The following is a 19691-nucleotide window of genomic DNA, read 5'->3' as shown; positions in this document are numbered from 1 at the left end:
ACGATTCCCCACTTCACGACCTGACAGATACGGTAATGTCGACGGACTTTAGACGGCGCAGTCGGTGTTTTGACTGTGGCTGTGCGGGTGACGGGCGCGCCCGTGTTCTGTTTACGAGCTGGCGTTGAGGAGGCAAGGTCGACACAGAGGGTGTCGCATGCCCTGGATTGGATAGCCGTCATGTGCAGGTTTCCCATGCCTGAGCGATAATTGTTCCATCATTGTAGTCACATGAACAAAGGGAGGGGGTTTTAAGAGCAGCTAGCTACGGATTGCAAAGCGAAGAATCAAAGAGTGCATTCTGAATCAAAAGGGGTGTCGCGTTTGTGTGATTTGTGAAGCGAAATGGGTCTGTCTGGAACGCAGGCGTCGCAGCGCCGGCCTGAGCGCAGCGACGACAAGAGCTAAGCGCTGGCGCTGCGTTGCACGGCGACCGCGGGCTCCTGGGCGCTGACGATGCCCTTTCCACGCGACATCAGATCTGGATGGCGCAAACGCGCGGGGCCCGCGACTGCGAGCGTGGATTCGACGAGAGGGCGAGGCACAGCCCCCGCCGCGTGCAGCGCGAATCCGGCGTTAAGATAGCTGTCGCCGGCGCAACGAGCGCGCCAAATGACGGGGGCTGGCGGGAATCGGCGCGGAGAGTCCACAGACGTGCGACCCCAAGGCATGCCAAGCCGACTTGGCCTTGCACTGCCTTCTCTTGCCCGTCATCCAGCCGCTCGCCTCGCACCTCGTGTTGTCTTATACGCCCTCTCCTGCATGTCGCTCGCTCTCTTCGACACTCCGCAAACACTGCACACCATCTCTTCGCTACTCAGCCGCTCGCTGCGATTGCCGCTACTCGGCCGTTCTTAACCCCACGGCCATGCGCCTTTTCCGCTCCGCCGCCGCGGCGGTTGCGTCGTGCGCTTGGACGGCAGTCGTCGTCATCCCCGCCCTTTTCGACTCCGTCCACGCAAGCTCAGTGGCTCGCAACCCACTCACGGCCCTCGAGGTCCTCCGCAACCCCACGATTCATACATTCAAGAACCGCGTTACCGCTCTGTCGGAATTCGACCTGTCCTTCGAACTTTTCCGCGACCAACGCGTGCGCCTCGCACTGGAGCCTAACCATGACATTATCGCAGAAGGCGCGACAATTGAGTACCTGGGCGCCGACGGCCAGGTCACCCGCCGCGAGACCATCGACCGGCTAGAACACAAGGTCTACAAGGGCCGCGCCTGGGTCAAGAGAGGCGAAGACCGATGGGTGGACAAGGGCTGGGCTCGTATTACCATCCGCCGCGACGGCATTCACCCGCTCTTCGAAGGCGTCTTCAGCATCGACCACAACCATCATCACGTGCAAATGACTTCTAGCTACACCGCGACCAAGCATGTACTGGATCCCGCCGTGGAGCCGTCCGACGACGAGTACATGGTCGTATGGAGAGATTCGGATATCTCGGAGACGTCGTACGACCAGGAACGCCAGGAGCTGCGCCGCGACCTGGGTTCGGAACTTGCGTGCCACTCGGACAGGCTTGAGTTTAACATGAACTTGGACCACCCGGTCTATGGCCGCATGCTGAAGCGAGAGGAGGGCTTCTGGAGCACCCCCATCAGCTCGCTTTTCTCCAAGCGCCAGCTTGACTCTACGCCTGGATCTGGAAACTCCGCCGGTGTGAATTTGGCCTCTACCATCGGATCGACGGCTGGTTGTCCCACCTCACGCAAAGTTGCTTTGGTCGGCGTTGCCACCGATTGCACATATACCGCAACTTTTAATTCCACGGAATCCGCTAGGGCCAACGTGATCAGCGTGATGAATTCCGCTTCTGATCTTTACGAATCCACATTCAATATCACATTAGGCCTTCAGAACTTAACTGTTAGCGAGGCAACTTGCCCCGGAACTCCCCCGCAGAGCAATCCCTGGAACCAAGGTTGCTCGGATAGTGTCACTATCCAGGACCGCTTGAACCTGTTCTCGGAATGGAGAGGCGCAAGAGAGGACACCAACTCTCACTGGACTCTTTTGACCAATTGCCCCACGGGCCAGGCCGTTGGCCTTGCTTGGCTTGGACAGGCGTGCGTGCAGGGATCCATGAGCGAGAACTCGACCAGCGGCAGCGGCAGTGAAACTGTTGCAAGTGCCAACGTCGTTGCGCGGACGAACACGGAGTGGCAAGTCATTGCTCACGAGACTGGCCATACTTTTGGTGCCGTCCACGATTGCACGTCCTCGACTTGTGCCGACAGCAACACCGTCAGCTCCCAGCAATGTTGCCCGCTCAGCTCCAGCACTTGCGATGCTGGAGAGCAGTTCATCATGAACCCGTCGACTGCCAGCGGTATCACCAAATTCTCTGCATGCTCCATCGGAAACATTTGCAGCGCCATGGGCCGCAACAGCGTCAAGTCGAACTGTCTGACAAACAACAGAGGTGTAACCACCATCTCTGGTCAGCAATGCGGTAATGGCATCGTTGAAGAAGGTGAAGACTGCGATTGCGGTGGCGCGGAAAGCTGCGGAGACAACCCGTGTTGCAACCCCACGACCTGCAAGTTCCAGAATGGCGCCGTTTGTGATGATTCCAATGAGGATTGTTGCAACAACTGTCAGTTTGCACCTGCGACTACTGTGTGCCGCGCGTCGACCGGTGACTGCGACAAACAAGAGACCTGCACAGGCAATTCCCCGTACTGCCCTGACGATGAACATTTGACAGACGGCAGCAGTTGTGGCGATGGATTGAAGTGCGCCAGCGGCCAATGCACCAGCAGAAACCAACAATGCCAGTCCGCGCTGGGAGCGTACACATCCGGATCCAACGACACGTACGCTTGTGATTCCAATACTTGCGTCATCAGCTGTGCCAGCCCAGAGTTTCCCAACGGAGTGTGCTACAGCCTGCAGCAAAACTTTCTGGATGGCACGGAGTGCGGTGGCGGTGGACATTGCAGCAACGTGAGTTATTTTTTCCACCTCCATCGACCCATTTGTTTTTTTTTTCTAACTTTTCTATGCAGGGCCGTTGCACTGGTTCCGATGTCGGAAAGGAGATTGGCAACTGGATCAGCCGTAACAAGGGCATCGTCATTGGCGTTGCCGTCGCCGTCGGCGTTCTCCTCCTCATCTCCATCTTCGGTTGCATTTCGCGCAGCTGCCGCCGCCGTCGCATGCGCGCTCGCGCCAAAGCGGCCGCCGCAGCCGGTCCCCCTGCTTGGCCTGGTGCCAATAATGGCAGGGGCATGGGCATGGGCGGCCCACCTCCTCCTCGCGTACCCCCGCCGTGGGCTCCTAACCGTGGCATGAGCGAGAGTCAGCAGCCATTCATGTCGCCGCATCCGCATCAGGGCGGTGGCGGGTGGTACGGGCCCCCGCCTCCGGCGTACAGCGGTCCGGCTGTTAGGTACGCGTAAAGTAATAATGGTCGAAAAAGAGAGCGCTGTACAGTTAGCTCTTCTTTCTTTTTCACTTGCGTAGAAAAAGCTCTCTTATCCCCGGGGTTGTTTTTGGCTCATGTCCGGTTACGAATTTACTTTTCACATTTGTTACTTGCATAGCTTTTGCCATATCATCATCATCATCATCCATCTAGTGTAGGAGTTTGCTGGGGTTTCTTTTTCTTTTCCTTTTAATTGGTGGGGTGATGTCAAAAGCACCCGTGCTTTGCTACAAAGACCAAGAAGACGTTGTTCTTTGTCTTTCTTCTTTTTGCATACAAAAGAGCATGTACTACTGATCGTGGAGGCATTATCGTCTTTCAGGGATCATTAATATTTTCTCGACAATGCGACAATGCAACAAAGCAGCGCGTTCAGCGAATGGGAAGGGAGCGCGGCGAGGCGTACGTATAGCGACAGCTTATGGTTGCCGTGTGGACGTCACCTGCCGAGACGCGCGTCCGTCATCGACTAAGATAAGAGAGCAGGGGTTGCATGTGTCTGTCTGTCTCTCTCTTTCCCTCTCGTCTCAGCTTACGGATTATTGGATTTGGGGGGGCCGGAAGTTTTTAGTGCGGTTGGCATGGAAAGCTGAGGCTCTTGTTTATTTGGGAAGAGGGGGCATCTGGGAGATCCCTTGTTTTGCTGTTTTGGGCATAGCATCGTGTTATTCTTGGATACACATGGGGGGTCTGTTGCGGGGGGGAAAAGTAGGGCTTACTGGTGCATGTGTGTGTGTAGGTGCATGGGAATCGGAGCGGGGTATATTTGTTTATACAGCGGGATAGGATCATAATACCCCCCCTCGTCAGAAGATGGGCATTGGATGTGTGCATTCCTTATGACGTTTCGGTCCTTGAAAGTGAAATAACTAGTTTACCAGCGGATCTTGCTTTTCGAGACGCGCGTGTTTTCGACGGAAAACAAAAACCACGGATTCCGAGAGGCTGAGCGACGTTTCGCAAGACTTGCAGTCCGCTACTTGCTCCTATTGGTTGACATTGCTAAGTACTAGGGAGGGCAGCTGAAATGCTGCTTGGCGCGGATGTAAACACGGGACGAACGTCATCACAATAAGGTCTAGACAACAGCTTTCACTCGCCCTTGACTACCAGAGTAACTTTACGCGCTAGGGTCAAGGTGTATGCTTGTTAGTGCGATGACAAATTTGACGACAACTAGAAAAGATGAAGTGATCTTCCAACATACTCTTTCAAAAATCACAATGCCACAATGTAAACAATGACTTCATCTCTCCACGCGGCACTAGACGTAAATCGCACTAGCCAACCATTCACATGCAACCATACAAGATGGTATGTACAGTCATCGAATTTTCGGTACTTATCCCACATAAGCACATACATTTCATGTCATGTTCTATTTACAATTGAAATCGTTGGCGTGCGATTTGCAGCAGCAACCCTACGCGCTCTTCCACGCTCCGACGGTGCACTTCTGGGTCAGCGCCCTGTCGGTGTAGCTGCCGTCCGAGTTCTTGATGGGCGTCTGGACGAGCTCGTACGTCTCGTCGAAGCCGCCGGCCGACCAGGCAGTGTAGCCGAGGAAGACGTCGGCGTTTTTGCTGTATCAAATGTTAGTTGATAAACTTCCTTGCCTTCTCTCCTTTCCGCGAGGAAAAAAAAATGTTCAGGGAGAGAGAGATCATCACTTACTTCAAGAACTCAATCTGCTCGCAGTACAGCTTCTCGCACGACTCAGTGTTACCGCCACCGCTCTCAGTGTTAATGGCAGTGCGGTTATTCTCGCGCAGCCAGTCAGCGAGCGGGCTGAAGGCGTCGTCGATGTTGTTAGTAGTGCACTCAGTGTGGGTGCCCGAGTTGTCGCTGTCGCTGTACTTGTGCACATCAAAGATGAGCCCATCCGTCGACCCATCCGGATTCGTCACCTTGGCCAGCGCCGCCGCCGACCCGTCCGACACGAAGCTGGCGGCGCTCGTCCAGTCGTTGCCGGGCAGCAGCACGTACTGGCTCGTCGCACCAGCGTTACGGATCGCCGTCACGACCGCCTGCACCGTGTCCGCCCACTTGCCGACGTCCGGCACGTCGTGCGGCTCGTTCATGACGCCGAAGGCCACCTTGGCGTTGTCCTTGTACTTCGTCGCCAGCTGCTTCCAGAGGGACACGAACTGCTCGTTCGTCGGACCCCCCTGGCCGATGATCTGCCCGTTCCAGCGCGCGTAGTTGTGCACGTCGACGATGCAGAGCTCGGCGCCGGACGTCAGGCAGCCTTGGACGAGGGCGTCGTACTTTGCCGCGTTGGCCGCGTCGAGGTCGCCGCCGAGCTGGTGCGCGACCAGGTACTGCCAGCCGACGGGCAGCCGGAACGCGTTGAGGCCGTCGTCGGCGACGAAGTGGTTCATCTGGCCCTGCGCGCCGTTGGTGATGGTCATCGGGTCCGTTGCGTTGGCGGATGTCTGCGTGCAGGTGCCGTCGGTGCCGCAGCCGAAGTCGAAGCCGGCGATGTTGAGGCCGGCGTATTTGACTTTGGATGTGGCTTGGGCGGCGGCGACGGCGTTGGAGACGCGGAGGGGGCTCCTGGGGAGGGCTGTGACGGCCGAGGCCGAGAGGAGGGTGGCGGCGGCGGCGAGGGTGGTGGTCTTCATCTTGGAGAGGGGTATGGCTGAGTAAGGTAAAAAGATTGTCTTTTTCAACTAGGAGCAGACGAAAGAAGGTAGAGAATTGGAAACGAATGGAGAGCAACCGGGCTCAGTAGTTTGAAAAAGCTCCTCAAGTGCCGAAGCCTACTGGAAACAATCGTCCTCTGGGGGGAAGAAACATCACTTCTTATACCTACGACGTTTCGAAAACAAGGCCCGGGCCACAGGCGTGGGGATCGTGCTCATGCCATCTCATGTCGCGCTTCAGGTGGATGCAAGAGGCATAAACGAAATAACCGGCAGACTCTGGGGAAAGGAGGATTCTCCACAATTATGAGATCGACAGGACGCCCGCCACGGCGCTTTCATGCAAAAAAGCTTGTCGACGCCCAAGGCGACTGGTCAAGCCTCTGACACAGTTTGAGTGAAGCGTGTTTGAACCTCAAGCCCCTGTAATCGATAGCTGCGTTGCTTGATCCCTGTTGGCGGCTCGCTGCTGCTGACGGAAGTGGCGCCCAAGCGCTCTTGCTTCGGAGAGAGGAAAACACACAAGTGGGCCGGTGGCTTTGTTTCTCAGTGCTTGAGTGAGGGTGTGGAGAAGCTTGTCTAGATTAAGGCGGAGCCTACCTGCGGAGGATCAAAGCGGGTAAATGAGAACAACAGTTCGCCGGCCCTTACTGCTAAATTCTGTGCCTCAAAGCTACTCGCTCGTTCAGACTCACCATTAACAATTTTTTCCGAGTAAAAGAAGCCATGGATAAAGGGCTATCCTGTCAACTCGATGATGGGTAAAGTCGGTGTCCAGTGGGCCAGTGTCGTCTGAGGTTGATGGTGGGGTGAGAGGGAGTTGAGGAGTGACGGCCCGTCATTCCATTCTGAAACGTCTGTCGTCACGACTTACTCGGACTCCTCAATGCGAGTGACGATCACAAACGGGACCATAAATCAATGTCCAACTACGGCTAAAAGCGCCTAATAGAGCCCACAGCCTTTATCAATACTGAACATCCCTTCAGATCGCGAAAAGTTGTGTTTAGAACACAGGCAAGAGCATCGCGGAACTGTTCGTTTGGACCCTGTGTACGATATTTCGTCAGCAACAACTTCTGAACAAAGAGTTCAACTCTTCAGATATCCCATGAAGCGTGAGCGAATTGACCCGTCAGTAGCAACAACACCTGCGGTAGAAGGTGTGCTAGCTTCGAACCAGCAAAGAACTCCCCAGACCCAACTTCCCCTCTCTGGGGTATTCTTGTGACGGCGCGAATTCGTAGTTGACAAAGAAACAAGCAGCCTCCGTACACGGGATTCAGTACAAAACCATCGCCGTACTTGATTTCCATCACCTTGCTTCGTTCATCAAATGTACTTTCTTCTCCCAAACACGTATCTTCTCAGCTTTCACTGTCCAGGTCTAAAATACACGACTACCACCTATATATTTCCATTCCCCATTCCCCATCTTCCCCTGCCCTGTCCTGTCCTATCCTGCCCACCACTTCTAAACCCGAAAAAACCACGCCATCCACCCGACCCAACCCCCATCCCAGACCCTACCTCCTCACCTCCTCACCTCCTCCCCGACATACCCGCCGCAGCCGCAGCCGCGGCGGGCCTCACCCTCGCCGCCTCCTCGCCCGGCCCGACGTCCTCCGCGACGTTGAAGCCCCAGCTAGACTTCTTCTTGCGCTTGCCGCGCTTGTCGCCGTACTGCTCGTCGAACTTGCGGATGGCCGTCAGCGTCGCCATGTCCTCGCTGATGCTGGCGCTGATCTCCTGCATCGCCTTGTCGAAGTGATGGGGCAGCAGCGTCCGCTTGGCTGGGTAAGGGGAGGAGGTAGTGGTGGTGGAAGGGGTGGAGGAGGGAGAAGAAGAGGAACGGGGAGGAAGAGCCAGTCTGTCGACTTCGTCCAGTTCGCCCTTTGTGCGGAGGATTTCGCGAATTCTATGCTTCGTTTGTGCTGGCGTCTCAAGGTTGTTGTTGTTGTTGTCGGTGGCGATAGTGGTGGGGTTGGTGGTGGTGGACTCGGCCTGTTGTTGTCCCTGGACGGTGGTGGCATCCTTGCCATCGTCTCCCTCGGTCGCTGCGGCCGGTTCAGGAGACGTCGTGTCGGCGGCGGCGGCGGCGGCGGCATCCTTGCCCACGCCCATCGCGGCGACCGTGGCGTAGATCTCGTTTTCCTCGCGCACGCAGTTCAGCGCGGCGGCGACGCACAGGTTCTTCAGATCCGAGCCGGAGTAAAAGGGCGTTTTCGCCGCCAACTCGTCCAGCTTGATGCCGGAATCCAGTTGCTCGTCTTTCAGGTGGATCCGCAGGATGCTCTCCCTGTCCTTCTGCGTCGGCAAGTCGACCAGCAATCTCCTCGGCAGACGCCTCAGGACCGCGTCATCCATATCGAAGGGCCGGTTCGTGGCGACCATGATGAAGACGCTCAGGTCGTTCATGCCGTCCCACTCCTTCAGGAACTGGTTGAGGACCTCGCGGTGCGATGTGCGGTGGCGAGAGCCCGATCGGCTGCCGAATATGGCGTCGGCTTCGTCGATGAAGACCACACAGGGCGAAAGCTTGCGTGCGAGCGAGAAGATGGCACGGACGTTCTTTTCGCCCTCGCCGACGTACATGTCGTACACCTCGCTACCACTGACCTCGAGTACCGTGGCGCCGCTTTCTTTGGCAACGGCTTTTGCAAGGAGCGTTTTGCCGGTACCAGGAGGTCCGTAAAGGAGCAGACCGGGTATCTTGTCGGTTGCAAGGACACCGTACTTGAAGGCGTCTGGGCGAAGGAGAGAGAGGGATGTCATGGTTTTCAAGGCGTCAATGGTCTCTGATGGGGCGTGAACGTCGGAGAAGGTGGTCTTGATGCCAGAAGGATTAACAACTCCAGCAAGGAGTTTCTTCTCATGCTTATTTGCAGTCTTCTGGATCTTCTCCAACTTGATCTCGGAGGGAGTCTCGACTGGTGGAGCTTTGCTAGCAGTAGCTTGGACCGTATCCTTCGGCTCACGGTGCTTCTGCCGTTCTTGCGCAACCCAGGAGAACTTGACGTCGTCGCTCATGCGTAGCAGCAATCCAGCCAGAATCACCAAGTCCTTGTTGAGTTCCGAGTTTTCGCTAGAGGCTCGTTGCAGACCAATGGCAGTCTGTACTAGGCGGTGAACTTCGTGGAATGCAAGCACCCTTGACGTCCAGTCTGCAGCTGGAAAAAGCACGGAATACTGGAGCCGGGCGACTCTATAGCTTATACTCTGGGCATCCGGGTCCAGTTTCCGGATCATGTCTTGGATATGCCTGATATTGATTGCCTCGTTTCGCCTGCGTTCGGCCGTGTCGAAATCCAGGGGTTTTGGTGGAAGAAGTCCGTCATCCGACAGCTTGTTATTCTCGCTTAAGCTTTTTTGCACCTCTATGGACGGCTTCAGTGACGTCGTGCCGAGAGGGACGACAATGGTCCGGAAGAAACTGTCCTCATTCTCGGCTTGCAAGCTTCGGATAGCGGAGCGGGATACCTCAGGAACAAGCTCAGCGGACGACGTGGTGCCAACGATCATAATCTCGGATCCATTTTTCCGTCTGTTGTGGACTAGCTCAGTGATCTTGTCCAAGACTCGTGCTCCTTGCCGGGTGGCAGTAAGTTCCTTGTAGTCGTTGATAAGAACAATTGTTCGTTGTGAAGGAGGGCTCTGAGGGTTTTGTGAACTTTTATTGAGCGTTAATTTAAATGGGCCTCCTTGCCCAATGACGAGAGGCTCAGCCTCCAGACTGTTTTCCTCTTTCCGTGTTGGCACAGAATCCTTAAAATCCCTGCGCCTGGCAGACGTCGAGTCAAGCAAAGCGTCAATATAGGCGCCAAGCTTCATATCATTCCACCGCGTTGTCTCGGGTGAAGGATCTCGTCCGAATGGAGCGGGAGTGAAGTCAGCGGTTCCCATAGCAGCATGACGGCCAGATGATGTGCGTGAAGACCCGCCCAGAGCCTTCAAAAAGTCGTTCATGTCCATGGTTTGCACTCCCTGCACGATAAAGCCACCCTTCTTGTTTGCCTTTGGAGCAGGCGATGTACGACCGCCAATGGCAGGTGCTGCATCGTCCTGTCCATCTTCCGCCTCTTCTTCCGCCTCGTGATCATCGTACTCGTCTTCTTCCAGTTCGAATCCGTCTGATTTTATCCGATACGCCTCGTAACCCAAGGATCTAAGGGAGAATGCGTTGGGGTCAGAGCCTTCATCGAGATAATCGCCAACTAGCTCGGCAATGTCCTGGGAGTCGAGCTTGACAATGTCGGCCTGCAGGTCAGCAGCCACATGCTCAACAAGTTGGTCAAGGCGTGGGATGCCGCCTTCCAGGGGGGAGTGAAGAATAAGATTGGACTTTGCGGAAGGGAAAGATGAGCCCACGTCGGGTCTGGCAGTGGCAAGGCTTCCGGAAATGGCTGCGAGGACCTCAAGGTATACGAAGAAATGGAGAGTCTTGTCGGGCAAAGTATCTTCGTGGACATTAAACTCCGTTGCTTTGCGAGAGTAGATCTTCTCCACGAACTCCAGAATATCCTCATACCGGGGGTACTTCTGCGCATCATTATCCTCCGCCGCTCTGGCTTCCAACAATTTGTACAATTGTTCAGGAAGAGGCAACGCCAGTTTTGCTATCTCCTTATCTGCCTTGCCCTCAAACACCCAAGAGAGGGAGAGGTTCCCCTTCGTTTCAGGCTTTGGCGGGCCACTCCCAATAGGATTTCCGGCATAGTCATAGGCCTGGCCAACCCGGCCGGGATACCTTTGCTCGCGGACTGTGACATTGTTTTTCAAGAAGTGTTCCGGTATGTTGATGGGAGGAAAACCCTCGACCTGCTTTACTCGAGACGCGCGTTTCAAGTTCGATATGTGCTGACGCAACGTTTCCCTCGGCTTGCGCGTCTTGCCATCCAGCAGGGCGGCTGAGTCCCCAGCTGCCTCGGCTGCTATCTCGGCGCCGACGTCATGCTGGGCGTTGTCGCCAGTTGGCAGGGGGGCATTCGCAGGCGGTTGGGACTTTTCGTTGTCATTTGCGGAGATGGAGGGCGTGGAAGGATCGCGGGGCTCGCTGGGAGAACCGTTGGAAGACTGGAGGCGGGCGGAACGGTAGAAAGTCCTCAGACGCGGCGGGAATCGTCGGCCGGCGATGACCTGGGCGGGAATTCTACGGGCAGCTCGCGCGGACCGCCATGTCACGGCGTGCATCCGGGGTGGGAGGCGCTCGGACGAGCTCGCGGGCGGCGAGGCTCGTGTCTGTTGCTTGGAAAGGGAGAGGAGGAAGGAAAACGCGTGTAGGATGCTGTGGCGGAAGAGAGTAGTTGCGGAAATGTTGGAGCAGAACGCGGCGCCGATGATGACAAACATGTCAAATGCGCCAAGTCCGGCGGCGAACGCAAACTCCGACCGGCCCAACTTTTTTGTCCGCCGCAGCTATTCTGCGCCTGCACTGCTCCGCCATGGCTCCCGCGACGATGGAACTCGACACGATGGACCTCGAGCACCCGGTGCTGCAGTCGCATTCCTCCAAGGGCAAAGAACTCGCCAAGAAAGCGCCCACCTCGACCCACGACCGCGAGGAAGCCGAAGCGAAAGCCCGCCTGCAGGTCGCCGAGAGCACATACGGCCGCGGCGGGGGGAAGCTCAAGGTCAAGAATATCAAGGACAAGAAGCTGCGGCACGAGGTTCGCCTGCAGGAGCAGAAACGCAGGGATGCCGTGCTCAAGGCCCACGATGCAGAAATTCTGCTGGAAAACCAGAGCGGCTTCCTCGAGCCTGAGACGGAACTGGAACGGACGTACAAAGTGCGCCAGGACGACATCCGGGGCGACATTGCCATCGAAACTGCCAAGAAGGGGTTTGAGCTGAAGCTGACCGACCTGGGCCCGTACGTGGCCGACTACACGCGCAATGGCAGAGAATTGCTGCTTGCTGGGCGCAAAGGCCATATCGCAACCATGGACTGGCGCGACGGCAAGCTGGGCTGCGAGCTGCAGCTGGGTGAGACGGTGCGCGATGCAAAGTGGCTTCACAACAACCAGAGCTTCGCCGTCGCCCAGAAGAAGTATGTCTACATTTACGACCACCAGGGAGTCGAGATCCACAAGCTTCAGAAGCACATCGATGTCACCCACCTCGAGTTCCTGCCCTACCACTTCCTACTCGCAAGCATTGGCCACGCCGGTTACCTCAAATACACCGATACCTCGACCGGCCAGATGGTCACTGAACTCCCCACCAAGCAAGGCTCCCCGACAGCATTCGCCCAAAACCCTTACAACGCGATACTACACGTCGGACACCAGAACGGACAGGTTTCATTGTGGTCTCCCAACTCCTCGGACCCGCACGTGAAGCTGCTCGCTCACAGAGGTCCGGTGCGAAGCATTGCGATGGACAGGGAAGGGCGGTACATGGTCTCAACTGGCCAAGACATGAAAATGGCCGTGTGGGACATTCGCATGTTCAAAGAGGTCAACAACTATTTCGTCAGGCAGCCTGGCGCGTCTGTGTCCATTTCGGACAGGAATCTGACGGCGGTGGGCTGGGGCACGCAAGTGTCCATCTGGCGGGGACTGTTTGACAAGGCGCTCGAGGACCAGCAGAAGGTGCAATCGCCGTACATGGCCTGGGGTGGCGAAGGCAACAAAATCGAGCGCGTAAGGTGGTGCCCATTCGAAGATATCCTGGGTGTTTCGCACGACAAGGGCTTCAGCAGCATCATCGTACCCGGCGCTGGTGAGCCCAACTTCGATGCTCTCGAGGTCAACCCCTACGAGACCATCAAGCAGCGCCAGGAGGCCGAGGTCAGGCAGCTGCTCAACAAGCTGCAGCCTGAGATGATTTCGCTCAATCCCAATTTCATCGGTGATGTGGATCTGGCTTCTGCTGAGACTCGTCGCAAGGAGCAGGATACGAAGCCGGAGGATATTGTGGAGAAATTGAAGAACAGGGGCAGAGGAAAGAACAGTGCGCTGAGGAAATACCTGCGGAAGAGAGGACAGAAGAACGTTATCGATGAGAAGCGGATGAAGTTGCAGCAGGCGCTGAAGGAGCAAAACAAGAGGGAACAAGCTGGCTTGCAGAGGGACAGGGAGAAGTATGGCCCAGCGCTTTCAAGATTTGCGAGGAAGGGTGCTTGAAGTTTTGCAAAGGGCTAAGGAAAAGCGAATGCTCCGCGGCGTCTGGAAGGTCCAAAAGCATGAATTGGCGTTCACGGTTAGAAAAATTTGACGGGTACGAAGGGGAACGCGATACCTCAGTGGTTGACCAGACCACTAGAATGCTTGTTGGTAGTTAATCTCAAGTGGGGACATATTTGTACATCCTACGCGCTACGTCGGAAGAGTGCGGAGTCTCCAATGAGGGGCAGAGGGATACTAATCGACACCAGAGTCTGTTCCATGCCAACACCATCTGAAAAGAGCGGATGCCACCAACGGAAACTCGATGCGATATCAGGCAGCAGCCATGAACTTAAGGTCTGGACAGCAGGCGGCCGTTGGAAGGATCAAGGCAACTCGGTTTATGACGTTGCCGAGCTCGGCTGTGCGAAAGTGAAAGGCGAAATTCGTATTATTCTTAGAAATGGCAGTGCCCAGGGTGCCTTACACCGCACGACGACCCAGCGAATACTGACTGCAGGAATCAGCACCGGCGAGTCGGATTCATCAGCAGTGATTCAGACGATGTAAGCCCGTTTTGTGTCTCAATTCGGTAGTGGTGGTGTTCTTCACGGCATCTTTCAGCTTCCGAAGCCCTGACGAGCCCATGGTGTGGGGAGATTGGGGGCCAGACACACCGCACCAATCCTGCAGGAGCAACAACCCATATTTTTGGAACCCAATCACTACACGAGTCAAGCAGATCTGCATCGCTTATCCAGATACTATTTGCAGACCAACGTTCAACCTGTCGCTTTCGTGACTGGTCCAGACAGGGGCGATCTCCACGTGGGCCCTGCGGCTCTGCGGCGTCTGGGGCCAAAATAGGCCAAGTCTCCTGCCAAAACCGTTGCATCGTACCATGGTCGGGGCCTTGTCTGTGCTTCGATCGATGAACAACTCCGTATCTCGACCTACAACGGACCCTTAAGCTGCTCGTAACTGTAGCCAACGTTCCAACACATTCCAGATCGGAATATCCCATATGACAGAGCGTCAGCTAAGGTGAACAAGCATCGACCCCTTATCGATATTTGCTGACGCGAAGATCCACCCTCGACCCTACCTCTACGCCTCATCTGGAATATTTTCCGACAAGGAATACCGAATATCTGCTTACTGGCAGATAACGTCCCTGCAGTGCTGATCCATCAGCCCTACGGGAGGCTGGAAATTCGCAATCATAACGCCTAACACTGACTCGTCGGAGGCCGCCTGGAGGCCTCAACGCCCAGCCTTGCGTTCTGACAGGTGCATTAGCTGCAAAGCACTCCATTCTTCCCCGGATCCTCTGCCCTGACCGTGTTGCCTCATCGCCCCAATGCACATGACCCTCTCCAAGCCTCAATCCTTGGGGCCAACGATGCCATCTAGAATGTCTTCATGTGCGTCATATTACTCTGTGAGCGGGATAATTCAAGCCACGAAGAGGCTGAAAGAGGCCTTTATAAGTATGACTTGAACGTCGACCCCAAAGCCACACATTGCGTTTCACCAAGCAATTTACTTCTCACGTACTCACTACTCACTTGTTAATCAATATGGCTCCCTTGGATTCCAGGCAACAGCTCCTCCTCTCCATGCAAGGCCAGGAGATGTACCTGCCAGATCTCTGGCCGTACTTTGCCCATTGGCCCACTGCGGTGAACCCCGGAGTTGACCGCCTGCGGAAGGACGAGAGTGACTGGCTCGATGCGTATGTGTATCCCACTTCTTTGATTCCGCGGAGTATCTCCAAGGCTTCGGCGGACCCCATTCGGCAGCAAGCGTGTTAACATATTGTGCAATTTGTAGCAACATCCCTTCGCCAAGGCTCAGGGCAGCATTCAAGAAGGCGGACTTCAGTCTACTAGGCGCTGCAAGCTCTCCTTGGGCATCTTATGAGCGGCTCAGGATCGCCTCGCTCTTGATTGTTTGGGTACGTCCGAAATACTCTGAGGCACCTTGCAACAAATTGGCTAACTTGCCCTTCTGGGCTGAAAGATCTTCGTCGTGGACGATGGTAAGCACGCCTAGACTATTCCGCGACTAGTATCAATTAGTCCGCTAACAGCGTTTGGCAGAGCTCGACATGGAAGATGCGACTTTGGTCGATGATCTCGAGGCCTCGAACAGATACCGCTATGACCTCATTGAGCTCGTGCGCGATCGCCTTGGACTCTCGAAGGGTGATACCGCGTACGAGAGTCGCCTAGCCAGCGATATAGGGTACAGTCACATCATTCAGAGCTTCACTGAGATCGGCGATGCAATCCGGAAGGCGTACAACATCGGTAGGTCCCACCCGTTGAGGCGGTATAATAAAAGGCGGATCTATTGACAATGAAGCAGAGCAAAGACAAAGGTTGTTTGACAACATCAAGTTCTACCTTGACATGACCAAAGCGGAACAGTGCTCCAGATTGGGTGGTGGAATCCCCAGCCCCCAGGAATACTGGACATTCCGTGATGGCGCCAGTGCTGTGGAGGCAACCCTTGCCATGATTGAGTAAGTGTGTTCCGTATGTTTCTCAGCTTGTGTATGCTAATAATTCTTTCGTAGATTCCTTGGGGAGTGTAAGGGACTTCCAGCGCAAGTGTTTGAGGATCCCGACATGAAGAAGATATGGACTCTTACCAACGTCAACGTGTCCTGGTATGTTTACTTTCCAACCATCAAAGCAATTGAGCTAACGAGCATCAGCGTCAATGATATATTCTCTTGCAAGAAAGAGATGGTATGTGAAAATTGCTGCAACCCTCTTGATGCTTTACCATTCCCGATCGCGCTCCTAACGTTTTGACTCAGGCCGGCTTGTCGATCGCAAATACGATTCCAATCTTTTACGCAGCCGCTACGGACAGCGAAGACCGACTCCAAGCTGCAACCGAGCGAGCCGTGGACCTGATCGCCCGCACCATCTCCGAAGTTGATGTCTTGACCGACAGGCTCATGCTCCGCTACGGTAGCGAGGATCCCGATGACGAAACAACGAAGGAACTGCAGATCCTCATCGACGGCTGCAAGACCTGGTGCACGGGGAACCTTTACTGGAGGTATGTTCTTTTCAAGCCGCTTTTCATATAGTATTAAGCAACCGACGCTGATTGTAAAACCTTACAGTTATGAAACTAAGCGGTACGGCAAACTCGGCGATAAGCGCAGCAAAGATGGAAGCCTCACTATTCAGTTGTGAGCATGATGAGATGAGCATCCAGGCGTTGGTGGATTTATTGGGAATTCTGCATGGAAATAGAGATATGACGGCAACGGCAACGGCAATGGCAACGATTTAGTTAATGTATGAAATATGTCCTCAATACTCTTTCTGAGTTTCTGTGTGATTTGATCTGCGCTCGAGCTTCAGAAACACACAATCGAGAGAAAAAAGCAAACATTCACGTGCTACTCCGTTTTCGGCACCCCAACCCATCTGCTCCGAAGTCAGCATACCTCATACGCTAGTAGTGAAGCTATATCATGTGACATTTTCTGAACACTAGGCCATCAGATTTCCTCATACATAAGCTTCGGATCCTTAGTGACGATCAAGGGATACGCAAACCGGAACTAGTCGAAAAGATGTTTCATATGACAGCATCTATAGACGCTTGGCTTGCAGGATCGATCTTTGTCTCGGGCCGTGCACCAGTAATCAAGCCGTAAGGTGAAGATAGATCTACATCAGCGCTTCCGATGGTTCTCAGCTCTCCAAGCGGTGAGACGTTCGGAACCAATCATGCGTGGTGACGCAAAGTGCAGTACCAGAGATGGTGTGGACACAGCAGGATGAAGTTATTGGCGCTTCCCCGCATCCGCTACCGAGATTGGTATTTCAAGGCCTGCCCGATAACCCTTCTAAACTCAAGCGCGTAAGCTCGTTCCCACGTCCCCACTGGTCCACCAATTTCTACATCTTTGAAATGAATTCTCCCACTTCGGATGTCGAAAAGCGTCCTGAAGATGCTTCAAATGGATCAGAAGCTCGCGCTGACTTGGATGAAGAATGGACGGAGCAAGAGGAAAAGCAGGCGCTAAGACAGCTGGATCTCTCGTTGATGTCACTGTAAGGGTTCTGCCATGCCATCATGGAATTTCAAGCTAAGACTATCACAGCCTGTTTGTGCTTTACATGCTGAGCTACATTGACCGGTCAAACCTTGGAAGTGCTTATGTTGCAGGCATGGGAAAGAGTTGGGGAATCACCTCGAGGCAGTATTCCTGGATAATCATTGTCTACTACATAACATATCCGCTCGGCCATGTATTCATCCCGCTGTGGAAACTCCTCAATCTACCGGTAAGTTCGTTTCGGATCCCAATCGCAGCATGTCACTGATGCGAGCGATAGCTCTGGGTCACTTTTATGGCAATTGGCTGGGGTGCCATGAGCATGCTGCAAGCTGCCACAACCAATTTCGGCGGCATGATTGTTTGCAGGTCTCTGCTCGGCCTCTTCGAAGCTGGCTTCTCGCCCGCAGTCCCACTTTACCTGTCATTTTTCTACAACAAGCGTGAGATAGGGCTCAGATACGGTCTGTACCTGTCCGCCGCCCCGCTGGCAAACTCGTTCGCAACAGCACTTGCCTACGGCATCGTCCAGGCCCGCACAGCCCTCGAAGGCTGGCAACTCCTTTTCATCATAGGTCAGTCCATCAACCCACCCACCCACGCGCCCCCTCAACACGGACTTCTCATCAACTGACGACCCCAAGAGGGCCTCCCAACCATCATCGTCGCCCTATTCACCTACTTCTACCTCCCCAACTCCCCCTCTGAATGCCGCTTCCTCACCCCACGCCAAAACTACATCATCAACGCGCGTTCCGTCAAGGCCCGCGGCGACACGGCCAAAGGCAAGCTCAACACGCACGCCGCCCTCGCCGCCCTGCGCGACCCGAAATGCTACTGCTGGGCCGTCCTCTTCTTCTGCTGCGACATCGCCTTCGGTTCGCTGCCGGCGTACCTCCCCACCATGGTCAAAGACATGGGCTACACGGCCGTCAACGCGCAGGGCCTCTCCGCGCCGCCGTACCTCGTCGCCTTCTTCGTCTGCGTCGGCGCGTGCTTTTTGTCCGACCGCGCGGGGCGGCGTGGCGTTTTCCTCGCCGCGAGCTTCTGCGTCAGCGGGACGGGGTTCGTCGTGCTGGCGACGGTGGAAGCCGTGGCGGTGCGCTACTTCGCCATCTTCCTCGTCTGCGCGGGCGTTTTTCCTGGCATCGCGCTGAATTGTGTGTGGTTGACGGATAATCAGGGGGGCTTCACGAAGAGGGGGTTTGGGCTCGCGTTTGGTGGGATGGTCGGCCATACTGGGTCGATCGTGGGGGGCTTCATCTTTCCGGCGGAGCAGGGGCCGCGGTACGTCAAGGGGATGTGGATTTGTGCGGGGACGATGTTCGCGGGGGTGTGCATGGCGTTGGGGTTGAGTTTGGGTTTGTGGTTGGTGAATCGGCGCCGGGATCGGGTGTATGGGGAGAGGAGGACGGGGGATGAGAGTCTTCCTGCGGAGGTGGAGACGGTGGGGGATGCGCATCCCATGTATCGCTACGTTTTGTGAACGGGGAAACTGGTCTCTAGAAGATTGTTGCTCGAGAAGAGAGCTAGCTGGTCAGGATTTCTGAGTAGAGTAGTAGTGGTGTTGATGCTATGACATTCGGATAAGCTTTGGGAATGGCGAGAATCCTTCCAACACGCCACACCGCACGATCCTCCTCCTTCCCCTCAGTGACAAGCCTTTCCATATCTCCTCAATCTCACGTAATTGTAGGGCAATGGCGCAATGAACCCGGCGCCAATCGAGATCGCCGCCGCGCTCCAAAACCACGGATCGCCCAGGTTCACCGCGCCCCCTGTCAGATGGTAGTCCACCACGTTCTGCGCCATCTCCATGGTCAGCATCGAAATCAAACTCATCCCCGCTGCCGTCTTCGCTGCTGCCGGCCAGGAAAGGCCGTCGCGGCCGACGCGCAGAAGGACGGTTTCGAGGAGCATCGATGATGAGACGCCGGCAGCCACTTCGATGGAGGGAGGCAAGTCAGTCGGAATTTTCTCAATTAGCCCTGGCTAGGGGTGTGATGCTTACTTGATGTAGCCATAATGGGGCCAACACCCATGTCAGGATAGAAGGACTGAAGGAACCAGAGCGCAGAGAAATCACCGAGGGTACAACCGACGAGGCAACGAAGCGTGTTTACGGAGGCCCGCTTCCATGTTGAGCTAGATGCCCAGAAGGGAATGGTTGTTGGCCCTGGCGGTGTTTGCTTTTTCTCGCAGGATTTCGCGTGTTGGCATGTCAATGCTTTGCTTGACGTAAAGAACGTCTGGCGCTGTGATCGAGTCATGAGGTGAGATTGGAGGTTTAAGCATCCATACAGCCGCGCATGGAAGTTACGATTCCTCATGAATGAGCCGCATGTTCGAATTCTTTGTGTGTGGAAGCAAATGGGGACCATTTTAATGCTGCTCCTGTGTTAAATTCTAGCGTAGA

At 55.2% G+C, this 19691-nt stretch overlaps 6 protein-coding genes across 6 annotated transcripts; 4 read left to right on the top strand and 2 right to left on the bottom strand.

Moving 5' to 3' along the window:
• Window positions 1–868: 868 nt before the first annotated feature.
• On the top strand, window positions 869–3408 carry LTHEOB_6148 (Peptidase M12B; the record flags this gene model as incomplete). The annotated part of the gene is made up of 2 exons (XM_035515372.1): window positions 869–2953; window positions 3016–3408. The coding sequence occupies 2 exons, from the start codon at window positions 869–871 to the stop codon at window positions 3406–3408; spliced, it is 2478 nt and encodes an 825-aa protein (XP_035373279.1).
• Window positions 3409–4857: 1449 nt separating this feature from the next.
• Window positions 4858–6058, bottom strand: LTHEOB_6147 (Endoglucanase iii; the record flags this gene model as incomplete). The annotated part of the gene is made up of 2 exons (XM_035515371.1): window positions 4858–5017; window positions 5109–6058. 2 exons carry the CDS (start codon window positions 6056–6058, stop codon window positions 4858–4860), a joined length of 1110 nt encoding a protein of 369 aa, XP_035373278.1.
• Window positions 6059–7621: 1563 nt separating this feature from the next.
• On the bottom strand, window positions 7622–11428 carry LTHEOB_6146 (ATPAse AAA+ type core protein; the record flags this gene model as incomplete). The annotated part of the gene is made up of 1 exon (XM_035515370.1): window positions 7622–11428. The coding sequence occupies one exon, from the start codon at window positions 11426–11428 to the stop codon at window positions 7622–7624; it is 3807 nt and encodes a 1268-aa protein (XP_035373277.1).
• Window positions 11429–11520: 92 nt separating this feature from the next.
• On the top strand, window positions 11521–13203 carry LTHEOB_6145 (Small nucleolar ribonucleoprotein complex subunit; the record flags this gene model as incomplete). Its single annotated transcript, XM_035515369.1, has 1 exon — window positions 11521–13203. One exon carries the CDS (start codon window positions 11521–11523, stop codon window positions 13201–13203), a length of 1683 nt encoding a protein of 560 aa, XP_035373276.1.
• A 1562-nt stretch (window positions 13204–14765) lies between these two features.
• On the top strand, window positions 14766–16400 carry LTHEOB_6144 (Terpene synthase; the record flags this gene model as incomplete). The annotated part of the gene is made up of 9 exons (XM_035515368.1): window positions 14766–14920; window positions 15019–15142; window positions 15208–15226; window positions 15288–15497; window positions 15556–15712; window positions 15767–15859; window positions 15908–15941; window positions 16013–16260; window positions 16328–16400. 9 exons carry the CDS (start codon window positions 14766–14768, stop codon window positions 16398–16400), a joined length of 1113 nt encoding a protein of 370 aa, XP_035373275.1.
• Window positions 16401–17127: 727 nt separating this feature from the next.
• LTHEOB_6143 (MFS transporter) lies at window positions 17128–18761 on the top strand (the record flags this gene model as incomplete). The annotated part of the gene is made up of 4 exons (XM_035515367.1): window positions 17128–17270; window positions 17321–17504; window positions 17556–17850; window positions 17920–18761. The coding sequence occupies 4 exons, from the start codon at window positions 17128–17130 to the stop codon at window positions 18759–18761; spliced, it is 1464 nt and encodes a 487-aa protein (XP_035373274.1).
• Window positions 18762–19691: the final 930 nt, after the last annotated feature.

Source organism: Lasiodiplodia theobromae (assembly GCF_012971845.1).
Source record: "Lasiodiplodia theobromae strain AM2As chromosome Unknown scaffold_17, whole genome shotgun sequence".
Classification (NCBI taxonomy): domain Eukaryota; kingdom Fungi; phylum Ascomycota; class Dothideomycetes; order Botryosphaeriales; family Botryosphaeriaceae; genus Lasiodiplodia; species Lasiodiplodia theobromae.
Note: the sequence above shows the minus strand (reverse complement) of the source record. Positions and strands in the feature narration are given on the sequence as shown.